At 39.3% G+C, this 18,068-nt stretch overlaps 1 protein-coding gene across 4 annotated transcripts; it reads left to right on the top strand.

Moving 5' to 3' along the window:
- Positions 1-342: 342 nt before the first annotated feature.
- LOC113089593 (ubiquitin-associated protein 2-like) lies at positions 343-17,497 on the top strand. 4 transcript variants are annotated; one of them, XM_026256068.1, is made up of 26 exons: positions 343-510; positions 1,421-1,498; positions 1,580-1,690; positions 3,359-3,521; positions 3,677-3,754; positions 4,093-4,135; positions 4,257-4,354; positions 4,440-4,492; positions 4,800-4,870; positions 4,949-5,126; positions 5,382-5,631; positions 5,833-6,125; positions 6,506-6,699; positions 6,855-7,110; positions 10,054-10,093; positions 10,208-10,379; positions 10,481-10,538; positions 10,626-10,830; positions 12,670-12,761; positions 12,962-13,012; positions 13,835-13,916; positions 13,993-14,355; positions 14,450-14,554; positions 16,085-16,152; positions 16,292-16,480; positions 16,779-17,497. In XM_026256068.1, the coding sequence occupies exons 1-26, from the start codon at positions 415-417 to the stop codon at positions 16,872-16,874; spliced, it is 3,483 nt and encodes a 1,160-aa protein (XP_026111853.1). In that variant the 5' UTR covers positions 343-414; the 3' UTR covers positions 16,875-17,497. The 4 variants fall into 4 exon arrangements, with proteins under 4 accessions (XP_026111853.1, XP_026111851.1, XP_026111850.1 ...); XM_026256066.1 differs by having other exon boundaries at positions 4,440-4,498; XM_026256065.1 differs by having other exon boundaries at positions 344-510; positions 4,093-4,156.
- Positions 17,498-18,068: the final 571 nt, after the last annotated feature.

Genomic DNA, 18,068 nt, shown 5'->3' with positions numbered 1-18,068 from the left:
GTGTGAGCATTTTAGAAGGACACTACAGGCTAGTTGTGAAGTGTTAGGGGACACCAGTGTGGTCTCGTGGCGTGCTCTTCATTTCAGCGGGGCTCGGATAAGCTCAATTGTTTTTTTCTACAAGGGTTTCTTGCGGTCAGAGTATTGCTCAATCTTGCCCAACTGGGTTTAGGAGAAAGGAAATCTGATACAGCCCTTGTGTGTTAGCCAGGCGCTGCGTGGGACACTGAAGGGAAGTTCTGCAGAAAACGTCAGCTAGCTTGCTTGAACAAAACTCGTCTGCTGTCTGCAAATATTGGGTTAGAGACTAGGACATGGAAGCTGTTTCGATATAATAACCTCTTCCTGTTTTTGGCCTTGTTTTTCTTCCAGATTTTTCTGTTTTGTACATACATTGTTTTGTATATACTGTATATGATGACCTCAGTGGGCGTCGAACGAGCCCAGGGCACTCGGGACAAAGCGCTGCCCACTACCACACAGACCACACAACCACAGAAACAGCTTCAGGTGAGTAAACAACATATGGAAACATATGCCATGTTAAGAATAACAACAGGCAACCAAATTATTTCTGCAGTGCACAGTATGACCATAATCTGCTGGGTACTGTATCCCAGAATATGCGTGATTTAGGGGGAGTTTACATAACAGAGCAGATTGCTGTTAAGCCTCACTTTTAAGTTGAGCTGTTTGTGGCATCTTTAAGGACTAGTCCACCCAACAATGAACATTTTCATCATTTATTTCCCCCTTATGCCATTCCAAACCTTTATGAATTTTGGAACAGAAAAGAATGTTGGTGACTAAACAGTTTTGTGCCCCATTGACTTCCATAGTTTTTTTTTTTTTGGTCCATACTGTGGAAGTGAGTGATATTCAAAATTTTCATTCAGGTTTGGAATAGCATGAGCGTGAGTAAATCATGACAGGATTAGATATTGGTCTGGCTATCCCTGTAATGCAATACTTGTGATCGGATGCTCGAAAACCGAGAGAGATGAACGTGTTTGGCTTTTAAGAAGAAGAATTGAACACCGCTTCTCCAGGAGAAAATGCTGCCAGTGCTCAAATTAAAACCACTAAAATAAAAACATAAAATGTACTGCAGGCATATATGAAAATCTAGATTGACTACTAAATTGTTATTATTAGATTAACACGTTTCACAAACTTATAACAAGTAATTTAATAAATGCATACTTTTGTTTAACAAAGTGGAAGGAATTATACAGTATATACTGTGAAGTAGGCTTGTAGCCAAACACACTCTGTGGACCATGTCTGCTTCCACTTGTGTGTGATATGTCTTGGCCATGAATCTGACAATTCAATTCTTTTTTTAAAATATTTTTTTATATTGATTCTTAGTCACTCATTCTGATGTTCATAACTTATATTCTTATGCTTCCAATTACAGGCTACAGCCGAACAGATCCGACTGGCTCAGATGATCTATGACAAGAACGATGCAGATTTTGAGGATAAAGTGAAACAGGTATGAGAATCTCTTTTGATTCAGAGTAAATTATGTTTTAACTCCTCTATTAATCCTAATGATGTCCATATTTGCTCACAGCTCATGGAGGTTACAGGGAAGAACCAAGACGATTGCATGGTTGCTCTTCATGACTGCAACGAGGATGTCAACAGAGCCATCAACTTCCTGCTCGAAGGAACTTCTGATGCGGTAAGAATCCCATCCAACAGCTGCACATTATGGGGTGTGCAATATAAATTTGTCTACAATAATATCGAATTGTTGTTTAAACAATATGCAATTTGACATTATAGAGTATGTAGAAAAAAATAATAATTCGAGCCAGCAAAAATATGAGTCAGCATCATGATTTCCCCCCTCCCCCCACATTCTGCTGCATCCAATATCGTGTTCGGAAAGAAAATGATGTGTACTACAGAACCCCTAAAGGGAATAAAAATAAGATGGGAGGAACTTTTACTCGCAGTTTTATCATTGGGTAATTATTATGGCTGGAAATTGTTAGACATTTTCTTGTTCCGGTTCCACCTAACAGTTCTGTTTCCGATTCTGGTTACATTAAAATCATTAAACAACTATTAAAAAATAGTGGTAAGGAAAAATGCACAATACTCAACTACTCAATGCTCAATACTGTTTATTACTTACTGTCAAATTAATTTAAAGGTTGGCAATGTCAAAATTTAACATATATTACAGTATACAATTTTCAGGTTCCGATTCTACTATTATGAACTATTATGTTATTTTTTTATTATTTTACCTTCATTGAATGTAGTGTTGCTGGAAGGTAGGAAGTAATGTTGAGTAATGCTAATCCATCAATCAGCATGTGCTTTAAATGTTTTTTACACTATCAATAATATTTAGCTTTTCAAGCAGGAATAAGCTGGTTGGCCAAAAAGTCCCTTGAGGTTTAAGACACTTGTTCATTTTAAACTTATTTTATACACACTCTCCATAAAACCCCTATTTTACAAATAAATATTTTCTATCACTTTATCACTCTTGAAATTACCTATACATGAAGAATTTGGTTCAAAAGACGATGCATACATTTATAGGTTAGAAAAACAAATTGGTCTTATAAAGGTAAAAATGCCCATAAAAGGTAAAAATCAATTTAAACTTAAAAGTTAATTTCTGTTACTCCTGCAAACTAGCCACCTCACAGAATATGAAGAATTCCAGAAAATATTGAGATATAATTTTCTTGTTATTATCGCACATCCTTAATGCACATGGCTAGACCACTTACTAGGCACTAAAACATATGATGAGATAAAAAAAAAAAAAGGGAAACTGGTTAAACTGAAAACTTTGCTATTGTCAGCTGTTTTGTGGCAGACCTGTAAAGGCAGAGCAATGATTTGTGTAGCTGAAATTATTTATAATTATTCTGCATGTTTTTTGTTTCTTTTCTTTTTTTAAAGCTTAATGATGAACATACTACATTCAGTTATTAATATCCAGGTTCTTGTGTGATTGATGCTAATGTACTTTACAGATCATCAGTGACTATTGTTGGGGTGAAATTTGAGAGGCCTCTGCTTATAGACTAGGATTTGTTTGAATAATTTCTGGGAATGAAACTCTAAAATAGAAAGTGGGTCACTTCTGTAGTGTTGATCAGAAAGTAATCCTGTGTCATAACAGACCTCTGCGTCATATAAAACAAGATCCTAAATGTCCTTCACCAGCAATAATCATTCTACAGTAATGATTAGCAAACTTCTAAATCAGTTATGTAAAATGACGCTGCATTAATACCTGACACCTCCTGTGCTATTATCTTCTTTTTGTTTTTTGGTACATTCTGACTGCTGCTAATTCATCTATCTCTCCATCATGTTACAGACCAGTTGGGAAACAGTTGGGAAAAAGAAAAGTATTGGAAAGGATTCCACCTCCACAGTGAGTAAGGAAAACAAGGAGAACAGAGAGAAGAAAGAGAGGGAAAGCAGTAAGGGTCGTGGAGGACCGAGCCGTCGCGGCAGAGGAACCAGTCGCAACAGGCCAGGTGAGTGTGTTGATGAGATTTCCTTCTGTTTACATAGCTGTTTGGTTTGGATTCAGTAGCAATATTTACACATTCATTTCTTTCCATGTGATTTTGTGTAAGTAGTGTTTACATTTTAAATGTTTATCTGTGATGTTTCGTTATTATCTATATAGCAAGGACTGAGGAGAATGGTGTGGACCCTGCTGCTGTTGAGAGAGGTGCTGACCGTGGCCGCAGGGGAAGAGGGAGAGGTGAGCTCGCACATACTACATCTACTCTGTCATATGCATCAGTTGTACTCCCTGCATGAGTTTTCAGTTTTAGGGAAATATTAAACTCATGTCTTCCATATTGCTCATAGCAATTGATTTAAAAGATTGTAAGCGGTGCTTTGATTTCTGTAACAGTGGTGCATTAAAGGGGATGAATTTCACAGAATTAAATTAACAGAAAGTACATTAAGTGCATTAAAATCTTTTGTGAGAAGCTGCATCTCCCTTTTTAAAGTGGAATCTAGCTGTTGGACATTTAGGATGTTTGACCATCCTGACTCCTCCCCTAGTGTTTATGAGTTGTTGTTTTTTCACAGTGTCTGGAGGAAGAGGCAGAGGTCGGGCTCCAGTTATCAGCAGGTTTACCGCACAGGGGATGGGGTGACTATCACCGCTGATGATATTTTAACCTAAAATAATACTCATTATCATACTGCAGCCACCCGAGACCCTGTCTCACTCTCCGTGTATCCTTCTGCAGGATCTTTAACCCTGCAGACTACACCACAGACAGTGGGAAGTCAAATTCACACGCTGATGTCTGGGAAACGGGGGCCAACGATACTACAGATGGGACAGGTAAGAGACCTCTATTGCACAGAACACATTTCTAAATCTTTAGCCCCACTCTCATCTCTCTTTCTCTCTGACATGTTCTGTTCAGTGGCATGGCAGAACACTTTGGACGAGTGGGCAGCTGAAGACTGGAGTGAAGATGTGAGTGTGAGTCAGGCTCTATAATTAACTTCCTGTGCACCATGGGATTTCCAGAGCTTGAAATTCATAAGCCTTAGTATTTTAAGTATACAAATTACAGCTATTACAATAGAAATGTTATAATATAATTTAAATTATTGTTATATATTGCTATTTCTATATAATATTAATGTATCGCTTATATCATTTTATAATATCTCTTTCATAACATCTCATCTTATATTTGTAGACTGTAGTCATATATAATATTAAAGTTTTTTTTGCTACAAAAATAAAAGTACTAACCATCCCTTTTTATTCTCCAAAGCTCTCTGAGACCAAAGTGTTCACTTCCTCTTGTGCACCTCCAACTGAGAACCACATCACACCTGGCCAAAGGTAATAAAGTCAAAACTGGGGTTTTTAACAGTTACAGCAATTGCAAATTGCTTATGTGTTTTGTGTAATTCATTGTAGTCTGGACCTATCGACTCTGCTGCAGAAGCCTGTGGATCGAGAGGAGGTGGGGGGTCTTAAGGCTGTGGGCTCCTCTCAGGGGCTTGGCCACAGTCTGGTTTTTACAAACTCCCACCACCAGCCTGCTCGCAACGGAGGCACTTCTGCCAGTTCCAACAGCTACACGCACGCCACCCTAGTGAGACAATCCATAGGCCTCATTTATTGCATTTAAAAAACTGTTTTCCTAGAGGATGAATGGCAGTAACTAGTGTACCTATGTTAAGGGTGCTTCAATCACATATTCTACAACTTTTATCTTTTTTTAACAGTTTTGCTTCTAGTTATTTTACGACTAGGTGTATTGTGGTATATTGTACAAAAGCACTAGAGCTGGCTAGGTGAAATCTGAATGGGCGTCCTCATGGCACTTGTCCTTCGTGTCTTTTTCCAGTCCTCTGTTTTGGGTTCTGGTTTTGGAGAGCTGGGTGGTCCAAAACTCGGGCAGACGGCCGGGCAGCAAATACTGGAACAGCTGAAGGGGCCTGGTCTTGGGCAGCTTACCTCTCAGCCCTCCAGCACAGGGACCAACTGCACCCCTGTAGGGGGGCTGGTGGGGACGGGGATGTCTGTCCCCTCCTCCTCCTGGGATATCAAACCTCCTGGAACACAGAGCTCCACTTCACTCCCCTCCCAATTCAGTCGTGAGTGTTACAGTTGCTTTACTGACCCGGAAAAACAAACACGTGGCTTTGCATGTTTCTACACAAATAACATATTCAAGCATCTTTTAAAACAATTGATAAAGTTAATTTCTTTGAACTTCTTCATACTGCATCCATTTATTAATTTAGTCAAACACGACTTGATGTCAATATGACTTTCCTTAATTTTCTGCACTGTAGGGGAGTTTCAGATGCAGCCAGAGCCATCTTTGGTGCTAAGCCAACTCGCCCAGCGACAGCAGGGCTCCCTGACTCACACGGGGCCCTTAGGCAGGCAACCCAGCCCTCCCTCCCTGAGCACCTCTTCACCCGCCCCGGGCACACTGGAAGCCTTTCCGAAAGCACCTGAATCTTCTCAGCATCGTGATGGGCCCTTGATGGCCCCCTCACAGGCAGCCGAATCTCAGGGCAGCAGCACTCAGCAGCAGCGGCAGATAAAAACTCAAAAGCGACGGATGCCTCCTACTTCCAAGGTGACTAGAGAATACAAAAATAACTGAGAAGGTCATGAACGCTCTATTACTAACTACAGTTTGTAGATAAACATAAATGAAATGGCCTTCGCAACCCAATTTTGAATAGTGAGGAGAGCATATTAAAAAAATGCATGAATGAATTGCTCTGGAGTCCATTTATGTTTTATTGTCATTATGTTTTCTGCTTGCATTAATGTTAATTAAAGTCAGGAGCACAAAATATTTAAATCATCTTATATGAAACTAACTGACTCCAACTTTAGAGTGATAGTGTGTAAACCCTGTAATTGTTACAGAAATACGCTTTTATTGTTTCCATTGATGTTTTGTCAGTATATGCTGCTGCCTTTTTAATGCGTGTATTTGTACACATCCAGATTCCCGCATCTGCTGTAGAGATGCCTGGCTCAGCGGATGTGTCCGGTCTAAATGTGCAGTTTGGAGCCCTGGACTTCGGTTCAGAATCTGCCCTGCCGGACTTTGGCCAGTCGGAGAACTGCAGCAGTGAACCTTTAAGGGAGGCTGTGGTGGTTCCTCAGTCACAGAGCAGCCTCTACTCTAAACCAATCAGGTTGAGGACAAAATGTCTAAATTGTATTTAAGTGCTTTTTCCTTGAGCAGCGTTCTTCATGTATTGATAATTTTTCTAAATCAAATGTTCTCTCTTCAGCTATAAAGTAATCTCCAGTCTGCATGCTAATACATTTCCCATGATCTCCCCTGCAGTGAATCTCTGACTAGTCCGGTCCCTTTGCTGCTGCCTCTGGCCTCTTCTGACAGCATCTACCCCTCTCCTTCAGTACCTCTCCCCAGTCTCGCCCCCTCCCACACCACTCCCAGCTTGGCCGTGGGCCCCTCGTCCTCTTCATCCTCCTCTTCCTCCTCTGCTGCATCATCAGCGGGTAACAGCTTTGACTGCGGTGTGGCTCCTCACTCAAGACTGACCTTCTCTCAGAGCAAGGAGCCTTCTGGGCCTGTGACTGTGAGTACTGGACAGAGAAACTGTAGATTTAGATGTTTTATAACTACAGAGCCATGAAAATGTAAAGTTGAATTCTCAGTTAAAGGGTTACATCAACCAAGAATTTCCTAATTTACACTGTTGAGGAAAGGTTTGGGGTTCTAAACGATTTTTTTAACTAAATTAATACATTCATTCAGAAAGGATGCATTCAATTATGATAGTAAAGACATTTATAATATTACAGAAGATTTCTGTTTCAAATAAATCCTGTTCTTTTCACATTTTCTACAAAAACATTATGCAAAAAAATAATCCGCACAACTGTTTTCAACATTGTTAATAAGAAATACATTTTTTGAGAACCAAGTCAGCATATCACAATGATTTTTGAAGGATCATGTGACACAGAAGACTGGAGTAATGACTTCTGAAAACTAGGGATGTCAAATTTCGATTATTTCCATGATCGATCGTCATTTAAATTAACGATCAATTAATCGATTAATCGTTAACCATAATACTGCAAAATGCGTCTATTGCAGGCACGCAGTCAGCGGTATGACAGGATGTGCAAAAGCCACACACACACACACACACACAAAACGCTTTCTCACTTGAATTAAAGAGGTTTTAGTCTGAATAAAATGCTAGTAGCAGGATTATAAAATGAATAGATGCGATTATGATCATTTGATAAAATGAAGAGAGCGCGCCATACTTTTGAGGTCATTTTACTTTGTTGACAGTTTCCAATCCCGCACGGAGAATGCTGAACGCGCCTCTTTAAATGGTTTTGTGGTGCTCGTTGTTGTATTTTAAATCACAATTGCAATGTTTTCAACTGACATTATTGTATAAAATTATCCGAAATGTGGAGCGCGTGTGACTGCGCTGCACATTAAGTGAACTACATCGGCGCTGCTGCACCAAAACACAGTTGCTCACATTAATTTGATCCTGCTGGATTCTGTCCTAGAAAATGTCAGATTTTTAAAAATCCGGCATACAGCGCATTAGATCGTGACAGTGCATGCGTGCAGACGAGGATGAGCGAGCGCGGCTTTGGCTAGATTTATTTGGAGGTTATTGCTCATGTCTCATTCGGCACAAATCGAAATGTTTCCATATTCGCAATGTATTTGAATGTTAAACTATTATTTATAATGTAAACTAGGCTTGTACTTAACACGCATTCGCATATAGACGGAAAAGATGATCCTCTGAGCAAAAACGTCCTTGGCATAACAGCAGAGTGGACCGGTATACCACGGTCTATTTAAACTGACCAATGTAACCTTTTAATGTTTAGTTGACTATTTTATTTTGATAATGAACAGACTGCGATGTAAGTTTGAATCGCTAGAATATACGTGTGCAGCAGGCTCCGGGGCGATCGAAACAGCTGAAAAAATATATATTTTCCGCAAAAGTGTTTACTTTCATTTGTGCACACTCACAATAAAAACAGAAGATTTGTGCTCTTGTAAAATAAAGCAAACAAACAGAATGCGTTGTCATCCTTTTTTTTTTTTGTGAACTTATGGAGCGCCCACACTTCTGTTTTAAATCCGTTAATCTTAATTAGCCTATTTAAGTCGGATATATTTCGCATAGCCTATTTAAAAAAAAAAAAAAAAAAAAAAAAAAAAAACATGAAAACAAATTGTTATTTTTATGTTGGGCCTATTACTTAGTAGGTTATAAATTTTCCTTAAAGCATCCCATTTTGTCCCAGGGCTTAGAACCTGTGCCCTAGTCAGGTCCATGCAGAAACTTGTGAACGATGCTCGGCGTCACCGTTTAGTGACAGCAGTGAATGCTCCAGGAATGTGTCGGTCACAGCGCCTATTAATCGCTGTTTTGAATCCAGCAATTATTTATTTAGAAATGATAAGATCTGATTATGACAAGTGTGGTATAAAAGCTTTGTTTATTAGAGGAATAATAGGTTAACTGAAAAATGTTAGATCGCGACCATGCTTTTGGACCCCATAGTCTTCATTTACGCGGCTTTGTTCTGGTTTGCCGGTTGGTCACGAATTTCCACAAATTCAGTATATTTAGGCATTGTTTCTTTTCCTAAATCTTCATAGTCTAACCCTCTAATTTCCCAGGTTTATTTTATTATCTTTCGCTTTTAATAACTGTTTTCGCATCTCTTACTGTGGTAAACATGGGAAGGGAAATTAAAGATTTCATGAATTAAGAATTCGTTCGATTTATTAATTTGTTCCCTTATTTCACTTAAATCATGGGTTATTTAGGGAACAAAATTAATGAAACATGGACAATTGCCACATTAATAATTCGTAGGAATGAATTAACAAGTTGTAGGAATGAATAGACTACCTGTCCTGTCACTGTGTCCCGCAGCCCTGCAAAGCGCACGATATAAAACAGTTATCTGATGAAATGATTAGTAACTACATTTCTATTGCATTTAATGTTGAAGAACTTTTATGTTGTTTCTATTTTAATGTACTTTAAAGTTTAAATCACATTAAAAGCTTAATTTGTACATTGTGAATGAATGATGATGCTTTTATATATCGTCACCGTCACTCACAGCCGCTCGCACGTGTTGAGTGCGCATGAGCCGCACACAGCCCAACATTGAATCGGTTAACCGACCATCGACAGCCTTAATCGATTGCATCTCTTATCGACAATTAATCGATCATCGATTAATCGTTGACATCCCTACTGAAAACTCAGATTTGTACATTCTAAAATATATTAAAATAGAAATCAGTTCTAAATTTGTCAAAATGTCACAATATTACTGTATATTTGATCAAGTAAATGCAGTCTTTGTGAGCTCAAGTCTTTTTTTATAAAACAATTTTTGAGCAGTTGTGTAGGTGCTCTCTAGTTGTTCCATGGATTGATTTCGTTAGTGCACAATAAAGGAGTTTATGCTGCCTATATTGATTCAGTAAACTTTGTTTCCATTTCTGACAGAACGGTTTCAATGGTGTAAGGACCTCTGCTGCTTTAGACAGTAAGTCAAACTCCTCAGTTCTACCTTTCTTTCTGTGAGGTATACTGTACATTTAAAGATGTATTTTTTGCTCTTTATTTTTGTAACCTATGACATTTATGCCTTCTTCATCAGCCACATCGAGTTCCTCCACTCCAAAACAGGAGTCTCCCTCTCTGGGCAGCAGCACAAATGTTGCCTCGTCTGCCCCATCCTCACTGTTGCCCCCTTCTGTTACATCACACAGCTCTGCGTTGCCCAGCCTGGCATCTGAGCTGTCCTCGGCCAGCTTACCTCCCCTCAGCAGGTGAGCGAGATGCTTATTTGTAACTTTTCTTTGAACAGTTCTTTCCTCAAAAACGTTATGTGGGCTACTTGTATCTGTGACTCTGCCTGTTTTTCCTGTAGTCATGTGAGCAGTGGCCATTCCTCTGTGTCAGCACTTTGTACCACATCTTCACTTACAGTGAGTTCTGTAGGATACACACACACACACGGACACAAACACATGCACACACTTGTATTCACCACTTCCATTTGTATTTGTCCTCAGTATACCAGTGTGGACAGCGTGAACTCTCTCGCCCCCTCATCAATGGCATTTTCCTCGCCGCCTGTGTCCGTTTTGCCCAGCAGCAGTGTTAACAGCTCTGCGAGTGGCAGCAACAGTCTTCACGGGTCTGGAGTTTTGGGTCACATCATCAACGGTAGCACACCTTCCGGTGTCCGGACTGCCCAGCTACTGTCTTCCTCCAGCGGTGAGAGAGGCCACGCATCAGTGTCGTCACATCATTTTAATCATAAACGAATATCAAGTTACCATGAAGTATTCTGAAACCCTTCATATCATTTAGATATGTTTCCTTATGGTTAGTACGGTTAGAGTGTGGGTGTTCGGCTATGATTTTAATTCCTAATTCATTCGTTTTTTTAAAGCTTGCGAAAATCAAATTTAAATAATGCTTTATGATTTATATATACATATGCTAGGGCTGTCACTTTTGAAAAAATCTAATTCGAACGGATATTGAATAGCATGCAGTATTTTTCAAATATATTCGAATATCTACGTGACCGTCGATGGATACTTAATGTTTGAAACAGCAGGTTATCAACTTCAAATATCAATTTATATGAAGAAGTGCCACTATGCATATCCCACAACAATAGGCTAAATGAAAAAAGAAAAGAAAAACGATTCAGAACAGGCACAAACAGTAATGTGACAATTTAAACAGCAGCAGGAGTAATTCATTTCTTAATATTGTTTGCAAGAAACACCAGTCTATCAACTTATCTGGATTAAGTGCAGGTCTCTTTTTTATTTACAATGTTCCTCGCAGTGGAGAACACATGTTCAGAGTGCACAGAAGTGCCTGGCTACTAGCTATTATTCGCTTGATTTGGTCAGGGGCGTACGCTACAATACGTCTAGAGTGCCCTCTACTGGATAAGATGGCAAAGAATAAAATAAAAAAAACTGTTTAATCATAGACTGTAAAAAATGCGCTACACATGGCATTTTAAAAACCGGATATTTTATTTATAGTTCGATTACGGATATTTCACGTCATGTTCGAATGCATATTCGAATATTGAATAAAAAGGGACAGCCCTAATATATACACAACTATTAAAATGTTAGGAGTCTTATGCTCAACAAGGCTGCATTTGTTTTTAAATCAAAAATGCTGTAAACAAGTTACATTGTGTAATTTTCTAATTTGAAAATGTAATTTATTTCTGTGCTGAGTGCTTATGAAACGTTTAATATTAATGTTGGAAATGGCTGCTTTTTTTTTGTAAACTGATATATTTTTTTTACTTTTTCTTTTTAGTAAATAGAGCAGCATTAAAAACATTACTGTGACTTTTGATCAATTTAATACATCTATAACGTAACGTAATGTAAAAATATTCATAGTCATGGCGAGGAGGAGGCGGGAACCGGCGAACATTTAAATCAAACTTTAATAATTAAATAAACACAAAACAGCGCGACAGCTCCTCACGGACGACTGCCTCGCACAAACAAAAACAAAAACACAAAATAAAACCCAGGCCTGGTCTTCTCTCGTCCTTCACTGTCATAACTCCTCCCTTTATCCTTCCGGAGCTCCTCCGTGGGACTCGAGAGCGGTGAGTGGCGCAGGTGTTGCTCATTTGCAATTACTCCTCCGGCCCTTGCCCAACACTTCAAAGTTTTTTGCATACATATGATTTGAAGTAAAGCTTTGATGTAATAGTGACTAGCTAAAGTACTTTTACATTACGTGTATTTTAATTTTGTGTAAAACCGTAGTATTAGTACAACAGTTTAAAAAATATTGTGGGTCACTAGTATTTTGAGGCTTGGTTACCAGGATGCTAAAATGGTACTGTGATTGTATTCCGCAAACATATAGACCTTTGCAAACAAATGTGCATAATTCTGTAATGATTCTGTCACAGTGACTTCATGGTGCAAGCATGTACTGTATTTAAAAAACAGTAGTTTTCATATTTGCTTCAATTCTAATCATCAGCTCCAGCATCCATTGGAGTTGGGTGATCTGCTATTCTTCATTCTCCAAAATCTCTTTGCTGTCTGTGTGCAGGTAAAGCTCCTCCTAATCTCTCTCAGGGGGTTCCTCCACTGCTGCCTAACCAGTACATCATGGGACCTGGAGGTCTGCTGCCTGCCTATCCGGTAAGAACCGTCCTCCTCTTAAATCAGTTTTCAGTCCTCTTCTGTAGTGGTGTGTTATTGTGTGTGTGTGTGTGTGTGAGAGAGACTTTCATTCTGTGACCCAGTACAAGCATTAAATCTGTGAATATTGAAATACTTCATTGATTTCCGTAAAATTTATAGTCTGTAAAATGCTGAAAGTTCTTGTTTGTGTCATACAGCAGATTTATGGCTATGAAGACCTCCACATGCTCCAATCCAGACTACCAATGGTGAGTCTGAGCCCATCGAATTCCCTCTAGTGCTGCTACTGAGCTTCATGTTTTCTTTTCAAACTGCTTTATTTTCTTTACTATTAGAATGGCAGATGTAGGTCTATGATAAAAGATATGAACATAACTGCTGATATTCACACATTTATAAGGCTGCTGATAGGAATCATTTTGAAAGAATTGGAGAGCTAACATCTGTTAATGGGCCACGCATGTGCCGTTATCAGCTCAAAAAGCCCAAAGACTAATCAGCCTGACCCAGGCTTGTTGTTGTCTTTACATAATCGCATGATTATGATTATTTTATGTAATCATGAGTATTTGAGATAATGTTATCATTGTACACTGTAGATTCCTGGCAAATTACATTTACATTTATTCATTTAGCAGACGCTTTTATCCAAAGCCACTTACAGATGAGGACAGTGGAAGCAATCAAAAACAACAGAAAGAGCAATGATATATGAGCTATAACAAGTTTCAGTTAGGTTAACACCATACACGTAGCATGGGATTTTAAATGATATAAAGAAAACAGATAGTATAGAAAAAAGAATAGAGCAAGCTAGTGTTAGAGGTCTTTACACATACACACAAATTAAAATTGGAAAGTGGACTTGTGACATTTAAAGTGGGCAAAAAATATTTAAAATATTCATTAAAATGACAGTATTTGTGCACATGATCTTAAAAGTTCAGTTCATCTCAAGTTCAGTGTCAATAAATGGTTTTGGATGCATAATAAATGTACTGTAAATAATTGACAGCCCTAGTCTGGCCAAATGTTCACTCTGTAGTCTTTGCTTTTTCTGATCCCTGTAGGATTACTATGGGATCACATTCCCAGGGCCCACTGCTATGCTGTCTGGCAGAGATGGGAGCCTCGCCAGTAACCCTTACTCAGGTACTACATTTGCTTTTTAATGGTCTGTAACATTTGATTCCTAATGATGCAACAAATTGCATTTTTCATCATTTAGGTGATGTCACAAAGTTCAGCAGAGGTGATTCCAACTCACCAGCTCCCTCTACCAGCCTGTCTGCTGCTCATGCCCCACAGACAGCGCAGCCTCCGCAGGCTCAGAGCCAAGGACAGAACCAGCCCCAGCCGCAGGGCCATCACAACACACAACAAACCTTCCTAAACCCAGCCCTGCCCCCTGGATACAGCTACACAGGCCTTCCCTACTACCCCGGTGTGCCTGGCGTGCCCAGCGCATTCCAGTACGGCCCCACTATGTTCATGCCCCCTGCTTCGGCCAAGCAGCATGGCATGGGATTGAGCAACCCAACAACGCCATTCCAGCAGCCCAGCGGCTACGGCCAACATGCCTTTAGCTCAGGTATGTGCAGATTAAATATATACACAAATTCTCATGCATGCCTTATGCTGTTGAGTATTAAAGCATTGTTGTTGTTTTTTATATATATTTTAAGGGTACGATGACTTGACGCAAGGCCCAGCAGGGACTGAGTACAGCAAAGGTTACAGTAACTCTTCCCAAACACAGGCCAAATCTGCTGCCTCCGGCCCAGGGAAAGGTACAAACATACTTGCACTTCACATGGTGGTTTTTTATTATTATGTATAGTCATGGCCAAAGGTTTTGGCAGTGACATACATTTTGTGTTTTGGAAAGTTTGCAGCTTAAGCTGTTGTGGTGTTCATTCGCATTGTTTCTAGATTAATAGATGCATTTTAAAGAATTGCTAAAAGCTTCATTGGCCAAAAAAAAAACTAAAAAAACAAATTTCAATGTTTTTGATCCTGACACAAAATTACCAGCTAACGTTATTTGACTAATCATATCAGCAACACATGTGAACGTGTGAATGAGTACTAGTCAGGTAAAATCAATATCATAATAAATAGATTATAAGAGCAGGCTGATGGAGGTAAGAAATGCTTCCAAACATTGTGTTCTCGTTAGCAATGGTTACCTCCAAAGCAACATGTGCAGCCATCATCGCTTTGCATCAAAATGGCCTCATGTTGCACACTGAAAATTGCTACAGAGTATATTGCATCTAAAAGAACCATTTGCCAGATCATCAAGAACTTCAAGGAGAGGTTCGACTGCAGTGAAAAAGTCTTCATGACGTCCCAGAGTGTCCAGCAAGCACCAGAACGGTCTCTTCCCGAGGAGTCGGCTACAGAATCGTGTCACCAGCAGTGTAGAGCTTGCTAGGAATTGGCAGTAGAATGGTGTGAAAGCCTCTTCTCTCCAAGAAAAATGTCAAGGACAGACTGAAATTCTGCAGGAAGAACAAGGATTGGACAGCAGAAGACTGGTGCAAATGAATTATCTCTGATGAAGCTCCCTTCCGACTGTTTGGGACATCTGCAGAATCGATTGTTCGGAGAAGAAAGGGTAAATGCTACCATTTTGAAAAAATTGAAGCATCCTAAGACCATCCATGTGTGGGATTCCTTTTTAAACCAAGGGAGTGCGCACTCTCATAAATCTGCCCAAAAACACAGCCATGAATAAAGAATGGTATCAAAACATCCTGCAAGAGCGACTTCCTCCAGTGATCCGAGAGCAATTTGGTGATGATCCGTGCATTTTCAAGCTTGATGGAGCAGCATGTCACAAAGCAAGAGTGATAAAGTGTATCCCAGATCATTATATTGAAATTTTGGATCTGTGGCCAGACAACTCCCCGGATCTCAATCCCTGGGAAAACCTTTGGTCAGACCTCAAAAGGCAGGTGGACAAGCAGCAGCCCACAAATTTTGAACTGACAACTCAAGAAAGACAAGAATGGATTGCCATCAGTCCGGAAATTGGCCCAGAAGCTAATATCCAGCATGCCAGAGTGAATTACAGAGGTTCTGAAGAACAAGTGTTAACACTGTAAATATTGACTCATTATTATATATATTTTTTGGAAATAAAAGCCTTTAAAATGTATGATATGCTTATTGTATTTCAGTATACCATAGAAACATGGAAAAATTATCTACAAATACTGAAGCAGCAAACTTTGCAAAACACAAAATTTATGCCATTGCCAAAACGTTTGCAATCGCATACAATAAATGATTCCTGATGAATCACTGTGTCCCAGGTGTCTCTGTGAACTCTAGCAATTCCGGGGTGCCAGACATCAGTGGAACTGTTTACAATAAAACGCAGGTACTTGCGTCTATTTATTTAATTGTTTTAAACATTTAATATTTTACATTTATGTTTGTATGCGTGTATTGCATAATATATAATATGTAATAATCATTTTGTTGATGTATCTAATGAAATAGTTTTTTCTTCCCTACAGCCGTTCGATAAGCAGGGTTTCCATGCTGGCACACCTCCTCCTTTCAACCTCCCCTCGGCTCTGGGCGGCACGGGACCTTTAACCCCTGGTGCTGCCACTGGATATGCTCCTCAATTCCTTCACATTCTGCCGGCCCACCAGCAGCCCCATTCACAGCTGCTCCATCATCACCTCACCCAGGATGGACAGGTCAGTCCCTGTCTATTTTAAATGCCTTTTCACACTGAATCTAAATGTTGAAATAAAAGAAAGCAGCTCAAACTATTCTTTGATACCATAGCTGAGATATTATTGAAATGTATGTGTGAACAAAAAAGCAACAAACTGTGAATACATGTTAAATATTTAATTCTTTTAATGTCATTTCAGTCACACTGAACATAACTACACTGTCTCTTAGTATTTTAATGCTATTGATATGAATGCAAATACAAAAGTTGCCTAAATGGCAAGATTCCAGTCTCTCTGGTGTGTTTTGTTCACTTAGGGTGGGCCAAGCCAGAGAAGCCAGTCCAGCACCATGCAGCAGAAGACCCAGGTCAACAAGTCCAACTATGGCAGCTCCCCTTACTGGGGCAACTGAGTGCACCAGTCCAGAGCGCAGGTGCCGTCCCGTACCCAATGACACGCCGATCAGATCAGAGGGACGCACGCCCGTACACACTACCATCATCCTCATCCTCCTCCCACATTCTCATCTTCCTTATTCAAAATTTTGGCTGTTGTATGTAAAGTATATTTATGTATGTATTTATACAGTATATATATGTATTGGTAGGATATGAAATGTGGTTTTTCTGCATTTTGATTTTGAAGGATGTTTGTTTTTTCATTGCTAACTGGCTAAGAGGAAATGATGTGATGAGAACATAACAGAAGGGTGAACATACTTGAAGCAGAGCAGTTATCATGATTCAACCATGGGAGTTTTTATTTGTATACATAACCCTGATAATGTACTGCTAAGCTTGATCACATGATGGTGAAGCCTTTTTTAACTTTTGTATTTTGCTCCTCTCCCACCCCCTTCACCTGTGAATTTTTTTTCTATTGAGGGGGATTTTAATTTCAGTGTTTAATTTTGTTCCCTCTGCCCTTCATTTGTGACCCCGTCTCCACCACCAAATTGGCTAAACAGTAGCATTTTAGATCAGATTTTATTTTAACATTGGTTTTACCCTTGTCAAAATAAAACTGTCCAGTTTACTGGGTTGAGTCTGGTTATTCACACACAAGCAGTTACACTGTCACTGTTCTTTTGAACTTTCTGTTTCTCTAAGAATCTTGAGAAGAAAAAAAAACTGTTTTCAATGTTGATGTTTTTCTTGAGCAGCAAGTCAGCATATTGGAAAGATTTCTGAAAGATCATGTCACATCGAAGACTGGAGCATTCACAGGAATAAATTACATTTTAAAATCTATTAAAATGGAAAACATATTTTAATTTGTAATTTCAAAATAACTGGCAGGTGCACAGATAAACCTCAATCATTGAGATTTTAATGTATTTAAATTTGGCCAATGTCGTCACATTTTCATTGTGCTCGATAACTTCTTTTAATTATGCATGACTAAAAGAGCCCCTCCCCCCCTTCGACATCGCTTGTCAATCACAGGCGCCACATGACGTAAATCCAACGGCATCCACGTATTGGCTTCATTGTTGACAGCCAGCAGGTAACAATAATGTTTCTAAGCTTCGACATTGTCACTACTGTGAAATTAAAACATCTTAAAAACATTGCAAGAAAACGTTCTTGAGATTGATTGTGTGCCA

Source organism: Carassius auratus, unplaced genomic scaffold (genome assembly GCF_003368295.1).
Source record: "Carassius auratus strain Wakin unplaced genomic scaffold, ASM336829v1 scaf_tig00050434, whole genome shotgun sequence".
In the NCBI taxonomy this organism is placed as follows: domain Eukaryota; kingdom Metazoa; phylum Chordata; class Actinopteri; order Cypriniformes; family Cyprinidae; genus Carassius; species Carassius auratus.
Note: the sequence above shows the minus strand (reverse complement) of the source record. Positions and strands in the feature narration are given on the sequence as shown.